Consider the following 25,502-nt stretch of genomic DNA (forward strand, 5'->3'; position numbering starts at 1 on the left):
GTTAAAATGATTTTGGCTAAATATAAATGCTTAGTTAAATAAATAAACATTTTCAGTCAAAAGAAGGAGGAAAATAACGCAATAATCGAGCCACGCAGCCGTTGAAAGTGATTAAAAAAAGAATTTACGGCGTTCCCCCGCCGCGCGCCCCTAATGTACGCAATTAAACATCAGAATGAACTGCCCAGAGATTATACAGGAGGCAGATTCTATTTTTACAATTTGAGTACGTTTTGACCTTATTTTTGTTTATACCACATCGATGGTATTGGTAAATAAGCCTCATGGTCTTAAGAGCTTACAGTTAAGTCATAATGTATTGTTTGTCCACATTATCGTTAGTCATAATTTGGTTTTTCTCAGAAACGCGTAACGTTTCAGGATTGCCATAAAACAAACCTAACCTAACCTATCTATAGGATAACTTGAGGAAAATCCTGAAAGTTAACGGTTTCAGAATTATGACTAATGATATGACAATCACTACATTATGACTCAATAATTATGTCAAACAAAGGGACGCCTCCCCCTAAAACACTATGGACTAGTCACCGTAGACTATATGTAGACACCTGTAATTGGAGAGGTGTTACATGCGCGTTGCCGACTCTTTAAACACTTTTACACTCTTTTTTTGAAGAACCCCATAAAGAACCCCACAGTTCCTCAAGAAAACCTCGACAGGGAGCGTATATTGACACGACCTTGTTTGTGTCATCATGCATCTCACGCGCACCAATAAGAGCGAACGAGATGCCTCATGAGACGACTCCTGATTGCATTTTTTGGACCAATTAGCGTTACCCCCTCAGACATTCCCAATGTTAAGGACTATAAGGCCTTTTCTGGTGGAACCCTTATATGATTAAAGTGTACTCCTTCTATTCACCTGTGTAGTAAAATAACAGGAGAAACAAATTTTGTTTTTCAATCTGTGTATTATCCAGAGATTATAAAGAGACCGGCACTTGAAAGTTTTTGAAGTTTCTAGGGGTATTTTACTTAAAAACTACGCTTTAACCTTTTGTGGAAAAGTATGTTTAATAAATAACTAATGTATTTTTAAATCTCACTTTAAACACCACAATATATGGGAGCATATAATTTCTTAGTGCAGTATTTTCAGAATTTAATTGAAGTTTCTAGGGGTATTTTACTTAAAAACTACGCTTTAAGCTCTTGTGGAAAAGTATGTTCAATAAATACCTAATGTATTATTAAATCTCACTTTAAACACCACAATTTATGGGAGCGTATAATTTCTTAGTGCAGTATTTTCAGAATTTAATACATCATTTTATTTAAGATGAAAGCTATTTTCCATCGCAATTTCAACTTAGAAATATTAGTGCTCGATTATTAATGTTATAAATTGCATTTTGCACTAGTAGCCAATAATCAGAAAACTGTTGTGTGAAAGGATGAATAAAAGTAGGCACGAGGTTAATAAAATAAAATAGGGGGTATTACTGCAATGTTCTGCCGCCAGAGAGCGGCACTAGCATATATTGTAAACCATAGAAAAACTTAAACATACAAGTACGATGCCTTAAATAGTTTTTTGAGAAGTTTTCACTATGACATTGATGCATCAAGGCGGTTTGTTTCAGAGGCCAAAGATAGATATAACTCCGTAATAGATGGATACAGTCTAAGGAAAAAACGTGCCTCGAAAATCAAGAAAATTTGATTCTCGTTCAGAGGGCGCTACTAGTTTTGGCCAACTGTCGTATAGATGGCGTTGACGGTTTCGTTTGTTATTTAACAATTTTAACGCATATCACTCATATCAGTGAAAGAACATGGGTCAAAATCATAAAAATAATTAATGCAAATAAAAAAAATCATTTATCTATATTTAAATACATTTTATCGTATTTTTATAAATCTTCATTTTTAGTTTTAAAGTGTGTCGACAGATGGCAGTGAATTTACTGTGGTTACAAAATTTACTATGACAGTACCGCTCTATTATAAGTTACTCTATGCAGAGGCCTACCGCGAAACGCGAAAATCGATATTTCGTTATCTGCCTCTTTCTCGGTCCAATATGCAAGAGTGATAGAGAGGTACACGAAATTTCGATTTTCGTGTTTCGCGGTAGGCCCTCTGTATGTGCTAGTGGCGCCCCTTGCGCAGTTTTGCGTAATATCCCCTATTGATCACAGCGGTTTTTTGACAGTATCTTTTTACCATCTAACCTGCATACATCTGCCATGATTTTCAAAGGTGTATGTGAAGCCCCCAATCCGCATTGGGCTAGCGTGGGGACTATAGTCCAATCCCTCTTGTGCATTTTCAAAATAAGTACTTACCGTTGTTAAGCTTCGCAAAATAAGTACTTATTTATTGGCGATATAATGGAGGTTTTTAGGGTTCCGTACCCAAAGGGTAAAAACGGGAACCTATTACTAAGACTCCGCTGTCCGTCTGTCCGTCCGTCTATCTGTCACCAGGCTGTGTCTCATGAACCGTGATAGCTAGACAGTTGAAATTTTCACAGATGATGTATTTCTGTTGCCGCTATAACAACAAATACTAAAAACGAATAATATAAATATTTAAATGAGGCTCCCATACAACAAACGTGATTTTTTTGCTGTTTTTTTCCGTAATGGTACGGAACTCTTCGTGTGCGAGTCCGACTTGCACTTGGCCAGTTTTTTTTTTAAATTAAAATGTTGGTGGCAATTAAACAAGCCAAGTTTATGACGATGATGATGACATTGTCACATGATTTATAAGAATTTTCGGTAATTCTTGACAGGAAATAAGTTCTGTGTCGGAATTTTGCGACAATTGTCGTGTTTCTTGTGACAATTGTCATTAGCATCGCAAAATAAGTACTTAATATTTATTGGCGATATAATGGAGTTTATTTATTTATTAAAATGTTGGTGGCAAACCAGCACACAGCACAGCCCGTCCGATGGTAAGCGATTACCGTAGTCTATGGAGGCATGTGACGTCGGTAACAGTGATGTCGACAAGTGTCGCAACTGTCACCGTGGTGAAATAGGGGCCAGATAACGTCTTTATAGATAAACATGTCGCTTGTACAAATAAAACACAATCGAAAACTTACTCCTTTAATACAAACGTTATAAAATAAACACTAACCTACTTCCGTAACTAAATATTTACAAAGTAAACATTTATATACGATAAACACATGCGTCCTCCACATGTGTTGGATTTACCACAAAATAAATACGATCTTGAAATTAAAATTGCCGCCGGGAAATGTTTTCCACGTTGCTTTTTTAACATGAAATTTCAACTAAAATTTTTCGTTAATCGCTTTATTTTGTGGTAAAACTGTTGAACAATCGTACTTATAGCGATATAAGTATATGTTCATTTTATTATTCATATTTATTATAACAGAAAAAAGAATCATACCTAATGTAATGAATCAGTCAAATGTAAACATTATTCATATCAACCACAGTCTCGATTAATTTGATAAGTACCGTTAAACCATCTAACTCTTAATCTCGAATATCTCCGTTCGGGTGTAAATATCAATTTGGCAGTTATAAAGCAAAACATTTTTACAAAAGGAATGATAAACGCAGGCAGCACCGAAAATAACGGTACGGTACATGTTGAAATTGTGGATCACAGTTACATTACTGGTGGTTTTAAGGTACCTACTGAAAACATTAATAATCAAAAGAGATGCTCCAGGCCCCAATTTCACCACGGTGACAGGTGCGACAATTGTCGAAATCACTATTACTGACGTCACATGCCTCCATAGGCTACGGTAACCGCTTACCATCGAACGGGCTGTGCTGTGTGCTGGTTTGCCACCAACATTTTAATAAATAAATAAACTCCATTATATCGCCAATAAATATTAAGTACTTATTTTGCGATGCAAATGACAATTGTCACAAGAAACACGACAATTGTCGCAAAATTCCGACACAGAACTTATTTCCTGTCAAGAATTACCGAAAATTCTTATAAATCATGTGACAATTGTCATCATCATCGTCATAAACGTACCTGTTTTTTCCGATATAATAAAGTTTTTTTAAATATTACAATGATGGTGGCAAACAGGAATACAGCCCGCCCGATGGTAAGCGGAAACCGTAGCCCAAGGATGCACGTCAGCAACATTGATGTTTTACAATTGTCGCACCTGTCACCGTGGTGAAATTGGGGCCAGGTAGGTAAAACCGCTAGCTAAGAGCTACGCTAAAATCAATATTTTGATGTAAAACATACTTAAAGGCAGCGTATTTAAAAATCCTAACATAACATAGTTTAAGATCGACACACAACTAACATGATGAATTCTCCGTGTTTACTATTCCCGATAATACTCGCGCGGGATCCTTAGAGCGTCGTATTGAAATGAAAAGCATTTATTGCTCACATACTCTGAATGGGACCGTAGGCATAGTTATCTAACCTCCTGAATCCCTTGTCAATCTCCCTTTGAAATTTCGGAAAATCCCCTTTTCCAAATGTATTAGTGTCTTGGTCTATAACGAGACTCCTTTAGCGATACGGTGAATGTATTGGATTCTCCTTCAATCCAATTTCGCGAAAATGGTATTAAACGTTTTCCGATCAGATTTTTATGAGAAATCTGCCGATTTGCGATGTTTCTGCAGGTAACCCGGTTTGAGCTTAAGCAGTTTTGCTCAGTAAGGGTTTTTAGATTTTATGAACAAGATATCCTCTTGATTGTTTAAATATATCTGAGCAACGGACTGTATAACCCGTTTTATTTTATTTCAAGTCGCCTGCACAACTTTTTTGTTCATTTAAAAATGTATATCGGTATAATTTCTGCTCAAAATAACGAGTTTTTTTTTTTCAATTATAATACGAAAAAAACTGCCTAGATCGAAAGATTCTGAGTAAAAATAACCATTTAAAATAACCCATATCACATTTCATTAAGCACACTAACGAATCGTAGGTATATATTCATTTAGTACTCTCTTATCGATCCCGAAACAAGTTAAATTCTCCCACCGAATAATCAATATCCCCTTTTTCACGACTATCAAAATCAGCTATTACATCTCAGCGAAACTTTTGGGGTAACCTAATTACTAATTAGTATAAACCTCAATGTTCCCCGCGCTGTCCGTATGAACATTAATGACCAGCTGCATAGCCCCTGTACCTACACCGGTACCCGCAATAAGGTCCCGGGGTACCTCTAGACCCGTGGTGTCTCCTGATACCATGGCTGAGAGGGAACGGGCAGTTCGGGTGGGGGCTGGAGACACGCTGACCAACAGGAGGATCAGAGCCAGCACGCCGCAGCCGCTCCTGAAATTTAGAATACGATTCCGTTGACAATAAACAATAAAATATATGAATGTGACGAAAACAATGTGAACATGAGTGGCGTGTGGCGTGTCAATTAGTTTGTGATTTTTTTCTAATTCCATTTGACAGTAGGCACTTGCAGGTAAAAGGAATGTGACATGATACTTCTACTATTTGATATTATATCTTCTCAACTGACTATTATTTTTCATAAGTAATAATTTTGATCAATTAGAGAAATAGGACGCCATATTTCAATTTGCCAATTGAGCTACTTAACAGCCTATAGAAGATTTGCTGAATGCATTTAGAGCTCTTACACGTTTAATCATGTTTAATGCAGCATTGTCGAGTAATCAGATTAGCACTGACATTTAACATGACATTTGACATTTTAATTTTAATTTTAATTTAATTTGGCGTCTTATTTTCGGTACATCATTGAGAGAATATTGATCATTAGTATCATCTTCAGTCGATCATCCTCTACTATAAATCTTATGCTCTCTTCGAGTATGTCTCTCATCCTTCTCTTGAACTAATCATATGCATAAGGAAAATATTTTTCTTACTTGAATATTGCAGTGTTAAAAAAATGTTAAAAATGTTACTTACATTGCTGCCTTCGCGTGAGCTCACTATTAATAACTTAAGATCAACCTGATCACTTGGAGTATCGTAACCGAGTGCAAGATATCGACATCTCAAAGATAATCCTATATCTGTCGTTAGATACCTGCTTATAACTTTAAGCGATATTGTATCTTATTCACCCACGTTTAGAGTTTAAATTAGAAATGTCGGAGGCATGTGAAAGTTAAGATATGATATCAATAGAAATGTTAGCGTTCTCAGGAATGTCGTTTGCGTTATTCTAAAATGATATTCGATAGAAGAGACGACAAATTTTAAAGAATTTGTATAGTGTACGATGAGTAATAGTAAACCGAAGGAAGGAATAATGTAATGTTTTAAATTGAAATTTACAAAGAACAAGAAAACAAGCACTTAGTTCCGAAATAAAATCAAGACTTCAATTTGTCTCAACACATTTAATTTCTCTTAGGGCTCTTTTTATGAATATTATTCAGAACGGCAATCTGTTAAAGCTGAGCTTATCCACCGGGGAGGTAATGTACGTATGTAGGTGTACTTCTAGAAACATAAGTTCATTTCAATATTGTTTATTTTTTATTATTTATTGTAATGTTAATTTTTGTGATAATAATTATTCTGTATATATAGTGATAGATGTAAGCATTAACATAGCTATAAGTATTTACTAACACAAGCTTTAAAAAAAAAAAAAAGTGACATGGAGGCCTATTATAAGATTTTTTTACATAAAAAATAAGATAAATGAAACAAATATTACTACTATGATAATACTACTATGCTAATGTGGATCATTTACAGAGTCAGAAAAAGTGGTTCTGCATCACGACCCAGAAATCACCCTTTATTATTCCTGAATATTCATTCCGATTTTCGTCACATTTTTGATATTTGACAGGAAATTTCGTACATTGACTTGGATATCAAAATGACGACGACCCTGCCCGTGAAGGCGATGGTCCTGGGTTCGAATCCCGGTAAGGGCATTTACTTGTGTGATGATCACAGATATTTTTTCCTGAGTCATGGTTGTTTTCTATTTAGTGAAGTACTTCTATATAGAAGTTTTCTGAGTATCCACAACATAACCTTCTTGAGCTTACTGTGGGACAGCCAATCTGTGTAAGAATATCCTATAATAATTATGTATTAATTTATTTATCAAATTGACATTAAAATTATATCAAATGGTTAAAACAGAATGCGCCGCCAGGGAGGTAATGTGACATGGCAGTCTTGCATTATTTATACGAGCGTTTGAACTAAATAGAGTAGTCTTGGTTACCGCGATAGGGCAAATGCCCTGGCATATTGGATACATAATTCACCGGCGTATTCAATAATGTTTATATCGATCGTGTGCTATTATTATTTTCTTGCTTGGTAAAAATATAAACTAAATAGCATGCATATAAGATAGATAGATAAGGTGGCTGGCAAGAGCTGGATCAGAGTAGCCGCAAATCGTGCTCAATGGCTTGCAATAGGAGAGGCCTATGTCCAGCAGTGGACGAGTGTAGGTTGATGATGATGATGATAGATAAATCATTTATTCGTTTGCCACAATAAACACATATAAAAAAGAAACAGAAGAGATACCTATAAAAAGCAACAACGTGACGTCACGATCACGTATGGTTTAGGAAGGAGCGATATGAGCTGTCTGCGTTTGTCAGACTTCAACTGTCGTTTCTAAATAAATTTTGTATTGCAATGGGTTCCATATACACGGCGAAAAATAAGTGCATTCCCTTTGCCAAGCAGGTTTTGGGCTTATACTGAGCAACTTACCATGGGACCAACCACGAGAACACGAAAAAAAATTTTACCCTCCCATAGAAAATGGACCAGCCAAAATGTATGTAACAGCCTAATTCTTTTTCGCGATTCCGGGGTTGGTCCCATAGTAAAAGTTGCTCAGTATAAGCCCAAAACCTCCTTGACAATGGGAATGCACTTATTGTTTAACCACCCTGTAGACATTTGATCCTCAAAACAAACCGGATTGACTGATTATTATCTATCTGGTGCCATCGTCTCGTTTCTATCACCGCACCTGCCGCCAAAGGAGCAAAGCTCATCCTCACTTCTTAGACACATGGCACACCAAGAATAAGCGGGCATCTCGCTAGTTTCTTCCTAGAACGTGCAGAATGTGGAATGAGTTGCCTCCTGAGGTATTTCCTTTGCGCTACGACATGGGATTCTTCAAGCGGGTATTTAGGGTTCTCAAGGGTCGGCAATGCTTAAGTGGCTCCTGTGATGTTGCTTATGTCCATGGGCGACGATGATTGTTTCCCATCAGGCGGCTCGTCTGCTCGTTTGCTGACTATCACATAAAAAAAATCTAGCCCATTCTAACTCTATTTTCCATCTTTCCAGATTACATGGACTCCTTATGCAAGGACCACTTCCTCCAACGACAATATCGGAAGCTGGACGGCGGGGTACTCTGGTCGCGGAACGAGCGCAACCTTGACTGCACGGTGACGTTTCAGACTCACAGCATCCTGCAGAGATTCATCCTGCACTTTGACCTGCTGCAGCTAGACTGCAACGATCATCTGTATGTTTATGATGGAGCGCATGACACGGCGCCGCCGAAGGTAAGAGACATTTTGGATTTTCGCTATTTTATTTCTTTCGGCATTCTCTACCTAATCTTATCCTAGTCCCCGGCAATTTCACCTTCCCGTACAAACGGAGTTTCGTTCTCATTTTAGAACTAGGTGTTGGATTATACAGGGTGATCAATTTTAATGGGTCAGTAGGGAGAAGTCAAAAACTATGAGAGATAGCGACATCTGTTGTTAGGAACCATGGCTTCGATTTTAGATTTAATAATAATGGCAGTTTTTTTTAGTTTTTTTAAGCGCTGGTGGCCTAGCGGTAAGGGCGTGCGACTTGCAATCTGAAGATCGCGGGTTCAAACCTCGGCTTCATTTCATACTTATCAGTCGTTTTTCGGTGAAGGAAAACATCGTGAGGAAACCGCACTTAATCCCAATAAGGTCTAGTTTACCCTCTGGGTTACTTATTTCCCTGTACCGAACAACTGAACATTCTGCATACAGAATTGACTGCAAGGGGACCCCGAGCTTTGCTCTGCCTAGGGGCCCCGACATGTTTAATCCGGCCCTGCTGGCAAGGAGTTTCTATGACTACAGAATAGATGTTCAAATTGATCGAATATCACAGATGTAAACGAGAAGACAATATTTCGCAATAGGGATGTTGTCTGTCGTGAGGAAAACGGACTAGTTTAAGGTCTAGTTTACCCTCTGGGTTGGAAGGTCAGATTACAGTCACTTTCGTACTAAACTAGTGCCTACGCCAATTCTCGGGATTAGTTGCCAAGCTAACCCCAGGCTTCCATGAGCCGTGGCAAAATGCCGGGATAACGCGAGGAAGATGATGATGAGTTCAGTAAACTACAAAAATTTTAGTTCCAATGAAATTCCGCAACATGACGCGTCATCATATTACTAATAGTTACGGTGATTACTGGTCAGGCTTTGCATGAAACATCCCAGATTAAACGTAAGCATTATAAAGTAGATCAACACAAGAATGAATAAACTTCTCCTATATTTTCATCTTTAAAAAAGCTAGCGATTCTCCAAGAAACATTTTCAATCTTAAAACAATCTCCTGGCCAAGGCCATCAATAACTCGAGAACTGTGCCTTTAATTAAAAAAGTAAAGATAGTTTATGGACAGCAACTTTTTAATTTGCTGAGATGACCGGCAGTTTACTGCTGTATTAAGTTGTCAAAGCGCGTAATTATTGTACTGGAAAGTTTGCGGTGTTACAAAGTTTGAGGAGACACTGAAATAATGAAGAATATAGATCAAATTTAAGTTGTGAGATATACTAACATTAAATAATTTCACGGTTTAGACACATGTTTTAGTCACTCGCGCGACATGTTTCGGAGAGCCTAGGTCTCACGTCTCACGAACATGTCGCGCGAGTGACTAAAACATGTAAGTCTAAACCGTGAAATTATTTAATATAGATAGATCAAGGTTCCTTTCTATCCGGAGGTTGCGGGTTTAAACCCCGGTTCATACCATTATGTATTTCGGAACCTATGTACGATATATCATTTGATATTTACCAGTCGCTTTTCGATGAAACATAAAAGTGTTGAGGAAACCGGACTTATCCCAATATTAATAAATTAACATGTAACGATATCATAAATAAATTAATATGAATATAAATATATGAATAAGGCCTAGTTTACCCTTTAGCTTAGAAGGTCAGATTAGAAGGTTGTTTTCGTAAAAACTAGTGCGTAAGCAAGATTCCTAAGATTCCGAAGCGGATCCGTCATGTCACGTGGCAAAAAGTCAAGACAAACCCGATTAACATAACTGTTTCTAATTTATACCAAAACTTGCACCCACACTGAAAACCTAGGGTGCCATCTGGTCAAACAAAACTTAGTCCCAAACAGCAATAAGAGCTTTAATTTCACCCAAACTCTTTGTTAATTTAATAAGCAGCCGGCAGGTGTTGCTTCACTTTAGAAATCAACAACTAAATAAAACTTTCGAATTTTAAATTCAAATTTGGAATCCAAACAAAGGACTGTCTTTGATTTGTTTTTACGGTTCTATTTGAATAATGGAAGGGATTTATTTCATACCCAAATGTCCCGTAGATGTGGACGATGGGTTCGGATTGGGTAGAATATCTGGACTTTAAAAGTACCGTTCGGATTCACAACACCAGCATTCATAGTATTCATACTGCTGAAGTATTGCAGCACGTTATTACTGCAGGAAACGACAAAAAGATCATTTCATCAATACCTATATTTATTATTAAGAATGATTGTCATATTATTCATTGGATCGTATTGTTTTTTATTTTTCTTTGTATTGTTTTTATTTTTGTTTCATAATTATGTACTGACTGTTAGTTTTAGAATTTTAATTGATTGCATGTTAACTGAAATAAACATGCATGTTATTTTTAATTTTGTAAATATCTGTTATTCAAACACAATGTATATTGCAAATGAATGAAATGATTGTATTTTATACAGAAATTTATATTAAATTTGACATGTGCGGCTCGGCTAGGCTCGCAGTTATTTTGTGCTGCTAAGTATACTGACTGAACCTACTACACAATCATCATAGTCAGTAACAATTAAGTACATCTCGTAGCGAACACGTATCTCATTTCATTCTCGTACCTTCTTCTTCTTCTTCTTCTTATGGTACCGTCTTCTGCTGGAGGTTGGCTATCATTAGGGCTATTTTCACTTTTGACGCTGCAGCTCGAAACAGCGATCTTGAGCTCATCTTGAACCAGCACCTGAGATTATTGAGCCACGAGGTACGTCTTCCCCCACGTTTTCGTTTGCCTTGGATTTTCCCCTGTATTATCAGTTTGAGGTAGTATTTGTCATTTCGCAATACATGACCAAAGTACTACAGTTTCCGAATCTTTATAGTCTTAAAAATATCTCTTCTCATTTGCACTCTCTGCAACTCGCTGTCATTGGTTACTCTATCCATCCATGAGATTTTCAGTATTCTCCTGCACACCCACATCTCAAACGCCTCCAAACGTTTACTTATAGCTTTAGTGAGTGTCCATGACTCAGAACCCTACAGTAGAACCGAAAATACATAGCACTGTGTCAATCGCACCCTGGTAGAGATTCGGAGGGACTGGTTGCAAAGGTGATTTATTTTCAGGAAGGCGTTACGAGCTTGCTCTATTCGGCACTTGATCTCGATGCTGTGATCGCCCTGGTCATTAACAATACAGCCTAGGTACTTATACGAGCGGACCCTTTGTACAATTTCATTTCGGATTTTCAAGTCACTGCAACTGCACTGCACTGGACACTGCAAGTTGAACAAACATATGTTTCAAATAGGAAAGATACAAGATCCGACATGCCGGTTCTGCCAGGAGTCAGAGGAGACTGCAATTCACATTCTCTGTTCCTGTGGACCACTAATGTCAAAAAGAAGTACCTACTTAGGGCGGCACGTACTGCAACCCTATGAGGTACAGAACATTACGACCCAAAGAATCTGGAATTTTCTGGATTCAACGGGCATTAATAGTAATGAGCTTTAAAGGGCCGTCACAATAGATCACTGTTTGGTCGACGTGACACTCAAAGGCCCACAACGCCCCAATAATATAATAAGTTCTGTAGATCTACAAAGGCCATTATGCCATTGAAATAGGTTTCAAGCTTACACTCACTAGCAAATATGGCACAACTATACATTTTAATACAAATAACAACCTTCGTGCCGCGAACCGCATGATTAAAAAATATGAAATTGCCTTTGTCTTATTTCTATAGAGCTGTGCTATTAAATATTGTGTCTTTGGATGGCTTGGTGTGTAGCTTTTATTAGTTTAAAGTACAATTAGAGAGGAATTATCATCTATTACTCTTTGGAAATTACTTTCAAAATTTTCGTTATATTTATTTTTTAACAAGCCAACTAGCCGCCCGTAACTTTGTAGGAATAGAACTTGGTTAAAACAAAACACCTGTCTTTTTATTTGGAATTAGGTTTTTAATTAGTATATCGTAATCGCATTTCGGATTTAATTAGTAATCGCATCCGAAACACTACACTGCGCTCCAGAACAGGCATAGCTGACGTAGGGGAGAAGACCGCTAGGCTGAAGTGGGACTGGGCAGGTCACGTCTGCCGCATGCATCCGGATAGGTGGGCTAGTATAGCCACCAAGTGGATGCCGCAAAAGAAGCGCGGACGTGGCAGGCCCAGGCGGAGATGGCGGGACGACTTAGACACCTTCACTAATAACTGGCCGGAAACAGCTCAACAACGGGAGTCATGGAAATCTAAGGGAGAGGCCTTTGCCCAGCAGTGGGACACTACAGGTTATTAAAAAAAAAAATAGTATATGACTTACCTAAGGCAGTAGAGAAAGAAATGCCCCAGATCTGATCACATGTACATAAATGTCGGCCGAGGCGAAGCCGAGCCGATATCACCTTAAAAAAAACATAAAATATCAAAATTTTAAATTACGCAATCTATACACGACTGATGTGTGCGTGGCACTTTTTCAACATAATTAAGATTTACAATATTTAAAAAAATTACGAAGGTTCCAATGAATTCATCACATCACAGCAAACAGATCCCTAACTTGAACAAAAAATAAGCGATCGCGTACCTATTCATCTATACAATCTATACTAATATTATAAATGCGAAAGTCTGTCTGTCTGTGTGTTACCTCTTCAAGCTTAAACCACTGAACCGATTTAGTTGAAATTTGGTATACAGATAGTTTGAGTCCCGGGGAAGGACAGGATATTTTTTATCCCAGAACTCACCTCTCAAGGGGGTGAAAAGAGGGGTGGAAATTTGTATGGGCAATCAATAACCGCTGAACCGATTTAGATGAAACTTGGTATGGTATGGTGGTATAGGGATAGTTTGAGCTGTGGGAAAGGATATAGAATAACTTTTTATCCCCGTGTAAAAATGTAGGTGACAGTGAGTCGTCTTACATACTCCATCTATTGTCTATTGCTTAAGTAAGGCCTATGATTCAACACAAACAGAATTCTTAAACGTATTCGTATTTGTACTAAGACATTTTAGTTCCAAACTACGTGAACCAACTTGCGAACTACTTCGGAGCAATTAAAACATGTGACTAAAACAATATTTCACGAAACTTCCTCCAGTTTCGTCCGATTCAGTCAAATTAAACCACTGAAGCTGTTTTACAGTTGGTTTTGGAGTTTAACATAAAGGAATGGTCAGATGGGGTAAGACAAACACTGGAGCAAGTAACAGTTGTAGGGAATCTTTATACTGTTACTCTTGCCCCAAGTAAACTAATGTTTGTCTTATCCCTCATGACCGACAGGTTATTTATTTATTTATTTATTTATTTAATCTTTATTGCACAAAAGAAAACCTTACAGTACAAAAGGCGGACTTAATGTCATAAGGCATTCTCTACCAGTCAACCTTAAGGATAAGCAGAGAAATTGTGGGCGGTGCTACAAATACAACAGCAAAAATAAAATAAAAATAACATATAATCACATATATACAAATATAATATACATATATACTGTATATAATATATATATAAATAACGACGAGACTCATTATGAAACTAATAAAAATACACTAAGAAACTTTCTTTCCGCTAGCATAGAAAGCACGTAAGGATTTTTTGAACGCAAACTTATTTGGCGCATTTTTTATGTTAAAAGGAAGTTATTCGTCATTTTGTTAATTTTCTTGAGACGTCTTGAAATGACCTGAAATTTCTCGATAATATGCTCTTTTTGACGTATCTTACAGCAATATAATATGCAGTTGGCTGCTTACTGCAGTAGTATCGCAGCGCAACATTACTGCTAACAGCATTACAGCCGCTAATGCCGTAATCGAAGTTGCTGGCCGGATTTTGGACATTTACGACAGCAATGCAGTCGGCAGTAATGTCGCGCTGCAATACTGCAGCAGTAATGCTGGTGTAGTCTGAATCCGAACGGTACATATAGATACAAAATTATTAAAATGCCATTATCGTATAAAGATAATGGCATTTAAATGAAATGTGGTATGGAGATAGACTGTCAAGAAGCGTTTAAAACCGTCGCGCTTTGAACACATATTAAACACATTTACAATAGGGTCACAATTTGTTACCTTTATTTTGTTTTATTTTGTTTTTGCCGGTAAATAAACGTAACAAAATAAATTCGCGATAGACCCCATCACCCGATTGTAAATATGTGATTCAATATGTGTCAAGTAGCAGTACTGATAGATCTGCTAAGTGACGCAAGAAAAATACGAAATTATAACGATGTCGACTACGAAAATAAGCAGCGTTTTAGTTACGAGCTGGTCAAGGGAATTGGCGGTCTAATGTTATTAGTCAATGGTATCATTAGACTTATATTGACCGGGATATAGACCGTGATTACCTTTTGTATTATTTGTGAGCTCCCGATATTTCGACGCAGTTACATGCATCATGTTCACGGGTGACTGAAGATAGCGGGTGGGTGTCAAAGTTGTGTAGACAGCGCTCTGTCTACCCTCATTCTTGCGCGTCGGCTGCGTTCACTTTCAACGTTACCAACGGTCGCATTCACACTTGTTGGTCCGGTCGCGTTCACACTCGTTAGCGAAATATCGGGAGCTCACAAATAATACAAAAGGTAATCACGGTCTATATCCCGGTCAATATAAGTCTAGTGAAACTAACCGTGAATCATTCAAAACTCCAATGGTATCATGTCTAGTAGCAGTACTGCCGGCCTAGCCAAGGTGACAATCGCTATCGCTTCGCCATCGAATCGCTTTGTGTCTCTCTATCACTCTTCCATATTAGTGTGACAGTGACAGTTGCGTTTCGTTTGTCTACGGAGCCTGATAATTCCGCTACTTGACGCTAAATGTCGCCTACGAAAATAATAGTCTTTTTGGTAACAAAGCTGATGTATGGAGTGAACACTACGACTATTTAATTCTCTTTGATTGTAAGGAGATAGCTAGATGTCTGGGGAAACACGTAGGGTAGGATAGATATCAATCATCACCATCTACCACGCAAATGAAGTTCCGGCAGAAGCTAGTTAGAAATAATTCCTCACAGGAAACTCTTTGACACAAACATTCTAATACTTATCAAGTATGCGGTGCCATGTGGTCACACCATTCCCGATAGAAATTCCAACTTGACATAAAGGCATAGTTACCTGTGTGTGAGCAAAGTTGCAAACTATCAACAAGTAACTAACTTTGTCCGTGGCAATGTTGGAAATGTGGCAAGTTTAATGTGAACTGTCCATTCGATGACTTGTAGTGATGGAATGTTTTGTGATTAGGCTACAGAGATAGAATCTCGTAGTACCGATGCCTATACAGTGGATTTAGAATATAAGGTCAATGAAGGGACAGGATCACTGTAATTTCGTCGTTATATCCGGAAGTCGTTATAGGCAAAGGTATAGAGGTAATGGTCACAACATTTAAAAGAATTTTCGGTAATTCTTGACAAGAAAGGAGTTCTGTGTCGGAATTCCGACAATTATCACACAATTATCGTGTTTCTTGCGACAATTGTCATTAGCTACGCCAAATAAGTACAAAAAAAAAATACAAATATTTATTTATTGGCGATATGATGGAGTTTTTTTTAAATAAAAATTGTGGTGGCAAACAAGCATACGGCCCATCTGGTGGTAGGCAGTCAGCGTAGCCTATGGATGCCTACAACACCAGAGATATTACATAATCATAATCAAATTATTAATAACTAAAATACAGGTCATATTGCCTATACATAATAGGAAAATATAAAATATTTACATTGCCGACCTTTTAAAAACCTGTACACTCCTTTTTTTGAGAAACCCCATACTGTAGCCCCCCGGGAAAACCTCGGCAGGGAGCTCATTCCACCATTAATGAATTATCCACCAAAGAATTATAGTACTGACTAGAACTGTAGATACCGTAAAAAGGGGTGAGTAGGGTTCGAGGGGACAGTTGGGTTATGAATGGGGAGAGAAGAGGTGGGGTGAGATGTGTTTTTAGGGCTACTGCTACAAAAATATAATGTATTCCAATTTAAAATGGAGCTATAGTAATACTCATAATAAAAAAAAACGATCCAACAATCTTCGAAAATCACCTTGTATGAAATTAAAAAAATAAAATTAAAAAATTAAAAATTGTTTATTTCAGACATTGTGTCCATAAAAAATGTTAGTTGTAGTACAAACTTAAAAGGCTATGTTAGTGTTAATTATAAATAAAGATAAAAGATAAAAGCAAAAAAAAAAAATGAAATCCCATCTCACCCCAATTACGAGGGACTACGGGGTGAGGTGGTTTTTCCTGTTTATCGTCAAAGTTATGAAATGGAACTACCCAAAATAAAATACAAACGTCCGGAACACTTATTATATACACCATTCAGTTTGTATGTAAAAATAAAATGTTATCGAGGTTTGAATGTCAGTTTTGCTCAAACTCACCATGAGACAGAAAACAAGATAAAAAACCTAAACATTAAGTAAAAACTACGGATAGGCTGACAATGGAACTCAATTGAACGCTTTCAAACTTGGATTTCTATGCTCTACCACTCCAGTGAGCTTTTAGAAACATACCTACGTACTTAGTATTAGTATCTTGCTTCGTTTCCCCTAATAGGAAGTAAGTTACTATGAAATCCTTTTTACATAAGCTCTTTTGTAATTAAAATAGGAACACCCGATGTATAAATCTGAAGAGATTTTAATATTGGCGGCCATTTTGTTAAAGTGCACATAAAGGCAGCTGACGCTGGCAAGATGGCTTTGATTTTTGATTTGCTTCGAATAAAATCTAGGGCTAACTAGAACATGTTTTAAGAACTAGGTTATATCGGAACTACATTTCATTATTATCTTTGGGTTTATTTGATAGTACTGAATGAAATCAGTTTAGGCCTAGTGTGTCTGAATTTTAAATTATTATTAATATTCTTAGATTAGATTATGGCATAATGATTTAGATTTAAAGCGCCTATGTTTGAACGTTGGTAGCCTAATGCGATTTTCAAACCAAAGATAGCAGGTTCGAATCCAGGCTGGATTAGTGAGTGTTTTAGAACTTATGCATGTTACTATGTTGGATGCAATGTTAATTTTTGATTTCACCAGTCGCTTTTCCCTGAAGAAAAACATTTTGTGAAAACCGGACTAATTCCAATAAAGCCTAGATTCCGCTCAGAGCTACCAAGTCTGATGGCAGTCACTTTCGTAAAAACTAGTGCTGGCGCCAATTCTTAGGATTAGGTTTCCAAAGCGACCCCTGGCTTCACTAGAAGACGCTAAGATGAGAATCGCGTAGGTTCTAAATTCTAACATACCTTAATATTAAAAAGTATGCCCTAAGTTTTAGTGTGATTATACAATTCTGACAAAAACACATACTTTAAAATAGACGCATCTGACTTTCAGTGTACCCCCAAACGTAGCCATCTGAAAAGGTGCCAAGTTTGGCACTGGGCTGTGGACATACAAACTAATTTATTGGTACAAAATGCATTAATGGCGCCCAAACGTGGAACCAGAACTTTCTTAACGACGTTTATAAAGTATGTTCAAGTTGAATACTTCTTAGTATAAAAATACATTAACATATACATATAATGATCTATTTAAAATATTAAAACAAGTATTTAAGCTTAAATTTGTTTGACATTTGTTTTGTTTCATAACTAAGAGCTTTACTAAGACAAGAGCCACTCGCGTTGGCTAACCGACGCATACTCAACTCAAATTATGCATAATGATTTTGTGCTTTGTGTTAACTTCTTTTATCTTGAGCGTTTAAGGCGAGGTACGCCAAGCTGACGGAACGCAGCCGGGAAAGTCTGAAATAGTCTTCTGAGATGAAACTATAAATCTAAATCAAATTATAACTTAGAACTAGAAATAGATGTCACCATCATCATCATCTCAGTCGAAAGACGTCCACTGCTGGACAAATTCCTCCCTCAAGGATCTCCACAACGAACGGTCATTCGCTGCCCTCAACCAACGGTTTTCCGCGACTTTAACCAGATCGTCGGTCCATCTAGTCTAAAGCCTTCCCACGCTGCGTCTTCCGGTACGTGGTCAAAATAAAAATGGAATGGTGGAAATAGATGTCATAATACCAGTGACCGAGGCCGGATTTCAGCTTAAGCGGCGTGGCTATCATAACATCTGAATCACGGTGGCATCCAACCTAATTCGTGAAAAGGCTAGCCTAGATCAAGTTGTGATCCAACACGACCAGACAACGTCGCTGATGTATCGCCATCGCCTAAACTAAACCATCACGTCGCCGCGATCTCTCCCAATATGACAGCGATATAATACGGCCATCGCTCAGTAAGCCGTCGATGGAAGAAATATGGCCAGCGCCTGGACCTAACTACTTCTACGAAACGACCTAACTTCATTCAAAAGTCTGGTCCTTTACGACCTTTCGTTACTAAACTGTCCATCCAATCCGTGGTAAAAAGGCGTATGTAAGCAGCAAAACGGCGGGGGTTTGGTCATTTTGAGATGGAAGTTGGTTTTAAAATAGAGGATTTTCAGTACTTATTCTTCGGTACGTGGTGGATTGGGGAGAATGGTGTAGATTTACTCGCCGTTGGTCTGATCGCTGTTGCTACATTATGTTAGAATTGTTAGAAAATATGGTATTTGTGTTTATAAGTGCTTTAAAATTATGTTGAAATAAGGAAAAGAATAAAATGAAACACGACTATACTATTATACAGTAGAGGATGTGGGTTCTAGAAAGCGTAAAATGCCATTTACGTACTTAAATCTATTAAATTAATTTAAAAATAATGAACAAAAAGGTACCAGTGCTTGATACAGCTAATTATATCGTAATTGCAATTAGTTTATCAAACAGTAAAACTTAAGACATTTCTGATTTAAATATTTTAATATAATGTTTTTTAAAATGGTAGCATGACTAATTTTCTTCGATAGAACCTTCTCTTGTTTGAAGTCACTAAATATATCATTAATCATTATGCCAGCCGGGCCATAATGAATCTATTGACATCATCATGACATCTGGCGTTCTCTCATGTCTGAAGGTCGTGGGCCAATGTCCCTTCATATAGTCTATATGACGTGTCTATTCATAATTATGATTAAACAATACCCTTTTGTTTCCAGGCCGACCTATCATGCCGCAACACGAAGCAGCAAGTATCTGTGCTGTTTACTAGAAGCAACTTCGTCACGCTAAAGTACGTCACGGACAACTGGGGCACCGACGCGAATGGGTTCAAGCTTGTCATCACGGCAGTTAAGGACCCTAGTAAGTGTTGAATTCAATTTTTATACCGATTCACACACAGACACTGCAGAAATGATTGTCGCCGCTGATGTCTTAAAGTAACTTCTGAGGTACTTCTTCTTCTTTTGATGCCATGCCCATCTAATGGGCGTCGGCGGTCAGCACGGCATTCAGCTTTCTGGTCTTTGCTAATCTCTTGAGGGTGGCTGCGTCTTTTGTAAGTGTCCAGTCCTCGTTATCTATCCATTTATATCTAGGACTACCTCTCCCTCTTCTTCCCTCGAATTAACTACGACTACTGGTATAGTTAACGCTATCTCTACTGAGCTCGTTCACTTACGTACTAACAATGGCATTCTGTTAAACAAAAGCCATTATTTCTTTTGTGCCTGAGCGCGTGGCCTTTGTGCCTGAGGCTCACACACAATAGCCACGCGATCAGGCACAAAGGCCACGCGCTCAGGCACAAAATAAATAATAGCTTTTGTTTAACAGTATGCCATTGTCAGTACAGGTAAGTGAACGAGCTCAGTAGATAGACCGCATACTATACAATGATTACGAATTGTGAAATCTACAGAGAACGTAAAGGAACGAAAAGGAAGGAATAGTAGTCTGAGTCTCTATCACCCTTTCTATGGGATTTAAAAAGGGATCGGCAAAGTAAAAAATTACTTGGTTGTGAACCTTAATATGCAGATGTCGCTAGTGACGTCGTCACAGTTGCAATGAATGATTAAATTCGCGTTGATTGACGGATGGTCAGCTGGCGCAATTGGTAACGCATTGGACCGGCAATCCAAGGATGTGGGTGCGAGTCCCACGTTGACCAGAGTTGATCATCGTTGATTTTTTCATTGTGGTTGACATCTGTATATACAATTTATAGATTGTAATAATGTGGTACGTCCCACAATAAAAAAAGGAAAAATATATTAACATTTAAAAAATTACTTTTTTAATGCATGGCATGTCTTTTACACTTAACTATTTTACTGAATAAAGGAGCTAGGGGCTCTCGGGGAGTTAGGAGCTCTTTCTTTTCTCTTGGACTGATTGATGTATGGATTATTGTGAAGAGTGGTCTAGAACGGACTCAAACTGTAGACGCTTTAAAAATGATCACAAATGTATACCAGACATTCTATACATGATACTGAATTCTGTATTTACGAAAAACTCTTCTAAACGCCCAACAGGTCTCGAGGCCCCGGCCTTTATAATGTGATTTTCATTTGTTATCTTTGTCCCCTTTCTTTGTCATAACGAACCTCTAACACGTTTTCATGCCCTAATGGAGTATAAGGAGCGGCGAAAAAAACGTTTTCAATTCAGTTTAAATTGTTATTACAGCAGTAATGAGCTCTTTGCGGCACAGAGGGATGATTAGCAGTACTTTGACTTCATATTTCTATGTGTTATTGTATAGGTACGGTACTGGTACACTACGTACACTTTTTGAACTTGAATTCTTTAATAATAATGAACACGCCATACTGATTATAAGTTAAAAATCGTTCAAATGACATTAATGATGGTATTCTGCGTCTGAAAATAGGTTGACCTGAACAAGTTGAGCTTGTCTCTAAACCGGACATCTCACTACGTAGGTAGTGATTGCATTGCGTCGTTGATTCATCACTTTCGTTCGATATACTTAGAAAATCGATGCAAATAGCGCAACCTGATAAGAAACCTCGAAGTAAATTTCCGGAGTAAAATAACTGAAGGCCTTCGCGTTAATTTAAAACCAATTGAGAAGTTTTTAATAGAATGGAAATTGCTTCGCATTATCATAGCTCAAAATAGACTCACTGTTATAGGTATTTCTGTTTCTATCTTGCATTGCATCGCTTGAATTCGTTACAAACGGTTTTGACTCTTTATTGCAAATATTAAATAACGGCTCAAGGGATTTATAAAGACAATCAAACTCAATATTTTTCAGTAGATTGAAAGCCCGATTAGGTACAAATTCCTTTTTATATTTTTTTGGATCGTAATTAATACAGATTAATCAAACACAGTACTTAGTTCAATTTTATATTGCAATTAGTCTCAATTAATTTCAAGCTGTTGTTTATGTACTGCCTTCACCATGTTTACAAAAGAGAAATTGAAAGGTAAACAATCAGCGAAGCCTAGGTACTGATATACTTTCTATGTGCTGGCGCCCCTTACTGCCCTTGGTAAAACTTGATATATTTTCCTACATTTCACCCTCTTCGACCCTTCTGTTTTTTCTGTAACAAATACGAATTATATTGTTTTTTACGGTATGCGAATTGTAATGTTTCTTCTTAGGGATGTGTCAGTTTAAGAACAATATAGGACCTAGGTACAGAATTATTATTTAAATATTTATTCATATGATAGAGATAGAAATACATATAAAAACCGGCCAAGTGCGAGTCGGACTTGCACACGAAGAATTCCGTACCATTATCTATAAAAATGGTCACCCATACAAGTACTGACCCCGCCCGACGTTGCTTAACTTCGGTCAAAAATCACGTTTGTTGTATGGGAGCCCCACTTAAATCTCTATTTTATTCTGTTTTTAGTATTTGTTGTTATAGTGGCAACCGAAATACATCATCTGTGAAAATTTCAGCTGTCTAGCTATCACAGATCACGAGATACAGCCTGGTGACAGACGGACAGCGAAGTCTTAGTAATAGGGTCCCGTTTTTACCCTTTGGGTACGGAACCCTAAAAAGGATACACAAACACTGCACACGGTTTGTCAAAATAAATCCGTTTTCACATCACCAATTCGAAAAAGGGCTTTTTCTTCCCTGATAGGAGGGAACAAAGTGGCACTGTTCTTACCTGCTAGGAGGGATCAAAGTAACACTTTTCTGTTCTAGGACAATATTTTAACATTTATTTGCGCAACATTTTTTTTAGCTTAAATAATATTTTTAAACATTATAATTACCACACATTAAACATTAGGTTATGTGATATGCAATATGTGTCACATGGTAGCAAAATTATTTCCATCTTGGACTAACACACTTGAATCCCTCACTACGCTTAGGATTCTACTATAGAATCCTTCACTTCGTTTAGGATTCAATTATACGCCCTCGCCGTAAATATGTCATTTTGCTGCCTTGTGACACAATTTACTACTTCATCCATCAATCTATGGCGTAGCCACAACAGTATACTTTTTTCAATTGATAAACTATTCTCGACTAACCTCCACCCGTGAATTCGTCCGCGTAGAAGCATACGGTGTCTGTATCTAGGTAGGTCTGTAGGTACGGTAAAACGGGGTGGCTTTAGGAAAATTTGGGGTCACTTTGATGCTTTTAAAATGGCTACAAAATTACCATTATTCATTATTTACTGAAACAGTTCGTGTAAGCTAGATTTATATATATTGATGGTCACCTACTGTAAATAATCGTGCATAAAATAAAATTATGGCTTATAAACTGAAATTTCAAAGTCGCCCCTACAATTCAAAGCCACCCCGCTTTACGGTAGATATAAAGCTATTGTTTTATATATTTAGATAATAGTGCGTTCGCATTAGGATAAGGCCAGGCGTGTCTCACTCTGCGATTTCGTAGCGTCGCTACAAGTACCTGCGGCCGCCTCAATTTTGAGGTTTTACCATAGTAATTGCCGCGCACCGCCACGGAACGTGTGCGCTACGCCTTGTGCTACGTGTGCTACGCCTTGTGCTACGTGTGCTACGCCTTGCGCGTAGTAGCCGCGTTTTGTTAGGGAGTTAATCTTCTGTACCTAGTACTATTATATAGTCTGTGGTAAGGCTAGGCATAGACAAATCCAACTTAATACACCGCTAGTGTGTGTATGCTATATCTTACCAAGAATGTGAACGCATCATTATTATATACACACTTTCATAAACCACAGACCTGATAAAAAATAATAAAATGTGCCATTCACAATTAAAAGGGTACTTATTGTCGGTTGTCAATAAGGCGCTATTTCCATATAACATTAATTTAAAATCAACCTTATCGACAAGCGACAATGTGGTACCTTTTGGTCGAAAACGTCACAAATAAAGCACGCTTGTCACAAGCTTTACAAATTGAGGTTTTACAATATGCATTTTATCCCGGCACGGTAATGACGGATTTTCGGACGCAAACATCTTTTGAGACAAAATTAGATTATACGCTCGACCGTGCGGAAAAAAGCCAGGGGCCGATTCCGATTGAACAAATTTATGTGGTTTTCATCTCATTTTGATACGTGCGTCTCATAGACTACACAGACGCCGCATTATGTAGCGTTCATCAAAAATCACTTGCGTTTTAGTGAACGGCACGTCTGTACACGCGTCATGCGTCATAGTGTGAATAAGTTGCTTAAAAATAGTACTGAGCGGCCGGCAAACGGCCGTCAATCTGCTATCGCGGGGCGAGGTAATTCGACTCGGGGCGGGGCGGTGAGTGGCCTTTCTGTATGATAATACTATTACTTATTCTGTGGCCTAGGTCACCATCCATAGGTGCAATTTACCAGCCCAGGTACCGTCGCCATCAAATATATCGGAGCGACCAAGGTGCTCATAAACATCTGAACACTTTTCTATTGTCAAGGCGTTAGAATTCATGTTTAGACTTTATGAGCACGTCGGCCATTGTACACCCCTAAAACTATTTTGTTTTATTTACATAAGTATGGTCGTAAATTCGTAATTGTGGACGCAACAGAAATAAGTAGTCCCATACTAAATTGGTACGGGCGGCTTATGGCAGTCATAAGCCGCTTATACTAGAGCAACTTATACACAGAGTAACTTATACTAGAGCGGTACTGTCATAGTAAATTTTGTAACCCCAGTAAATTCACTGCCATCTGTCGACACACTTTAAAACTAAAAATAAATATTTATAAAAATACGATAAAATGTATTTAAATATAGATAAATGATTTTTTTTATTTGCATTAATTATTTTTATGATTTTGACCCATGTTCTTTCACTGATATGCGTTAAAATTGTTAAATAACAAACGAAACCGTCAACGCCATCTATACGACAGTTGGCCAAAGCTAGTAGCGCCCTCTGAACGAGAATCAAATTTTCTTGATTTTCGAGGCACGTTTTTTCCTTAGACTGTATCCATCTATTACGGAGTTATATCTATCTTTGTATGTGGTGACCTAGATTGTCTTATGTGCTCTATCTAGTTGAGTTAGTTTGTGGCGCCACAGACTGATTACAGTCAGTCGCTTACGCTGATTGGTCCTCACAAAATGTAATCGGGAGTAGTCGTGTCGTAGCATCTCGCTCTCACTTATTGGTGGGTGGCCCAGGGCTCGGAACCGGTATTTTTTAAAAACCCCGAAATAGCCCAATATTTTGAATTTTTTTATGCTCATTACGTAGGACTGAAACATGTATTTAGGAAACAATTTTGCATTCATTTTGCAATTTTGCGTTTTTGGAGTTCGTTTAGGAGGTGCAAGCGCGCACTGCTTGCCCTTAGAGCTGGTCAAAGACGCCTAGTCTTACTAAGATGGCATATAGTCGAGAAATTCGGACGGGCACCGCCGTGGCGGGGTGGCCTAGGGGTTCATGGCGTTAGCCGCGATAGCTAAAGACGCCGGTTCGAATCCGGCCTTCACCACTGGAGGGCTTCGTCACTTTTTCTTTAATATATGACATCTATTACAGTTTTAATTTATATATAGTAGTGTGACTGCTTAAAAAAACACAAATCAAAAATATTTAATA

At 37.8% G+C, this 25,502-nt stretch overlaps 1 protein-coding gene across 1 annotated transcript in view; it reads left to right on the plus strand.

Annotated features, from left to right (window-relative positions):
* The window catches only part of LOC134740502 (uncharacterized), a 108,577-nt gene that overhangs the window by 71,930 nt on the left and 11,145 nt on the right, over positions 1-25,502 (plus strand). Inside the window, exons 2-3 of the mRNA XM_063673004.1 lie at positions 8,299-8,522; positions 19,650-19,794. Coding sequence (XP_063529074.1) covers positions 8,299-8,522; positions 19,650-19,794 — 369 coding nt within the window. The remainder of the gene's footprint in view (positions 1-8,298; positions 8,523-19,649; positions 19,795-25,502) is intronic.

This window comes from Cydia strobilella, chromosome 4 (genome assembly GCF_947568885.1).
Source record: "Cydia strobilella chromosome 4, ilCydStro3.1, whole genome shotgun sequence".
In the NCBI taxonomy this organism is placed as follows: Eukaryota; Metazoa; Arthropoda; class Insecta; order Lepidoptera; family Tortricidae; genus Cydia; species Cydia strobilella.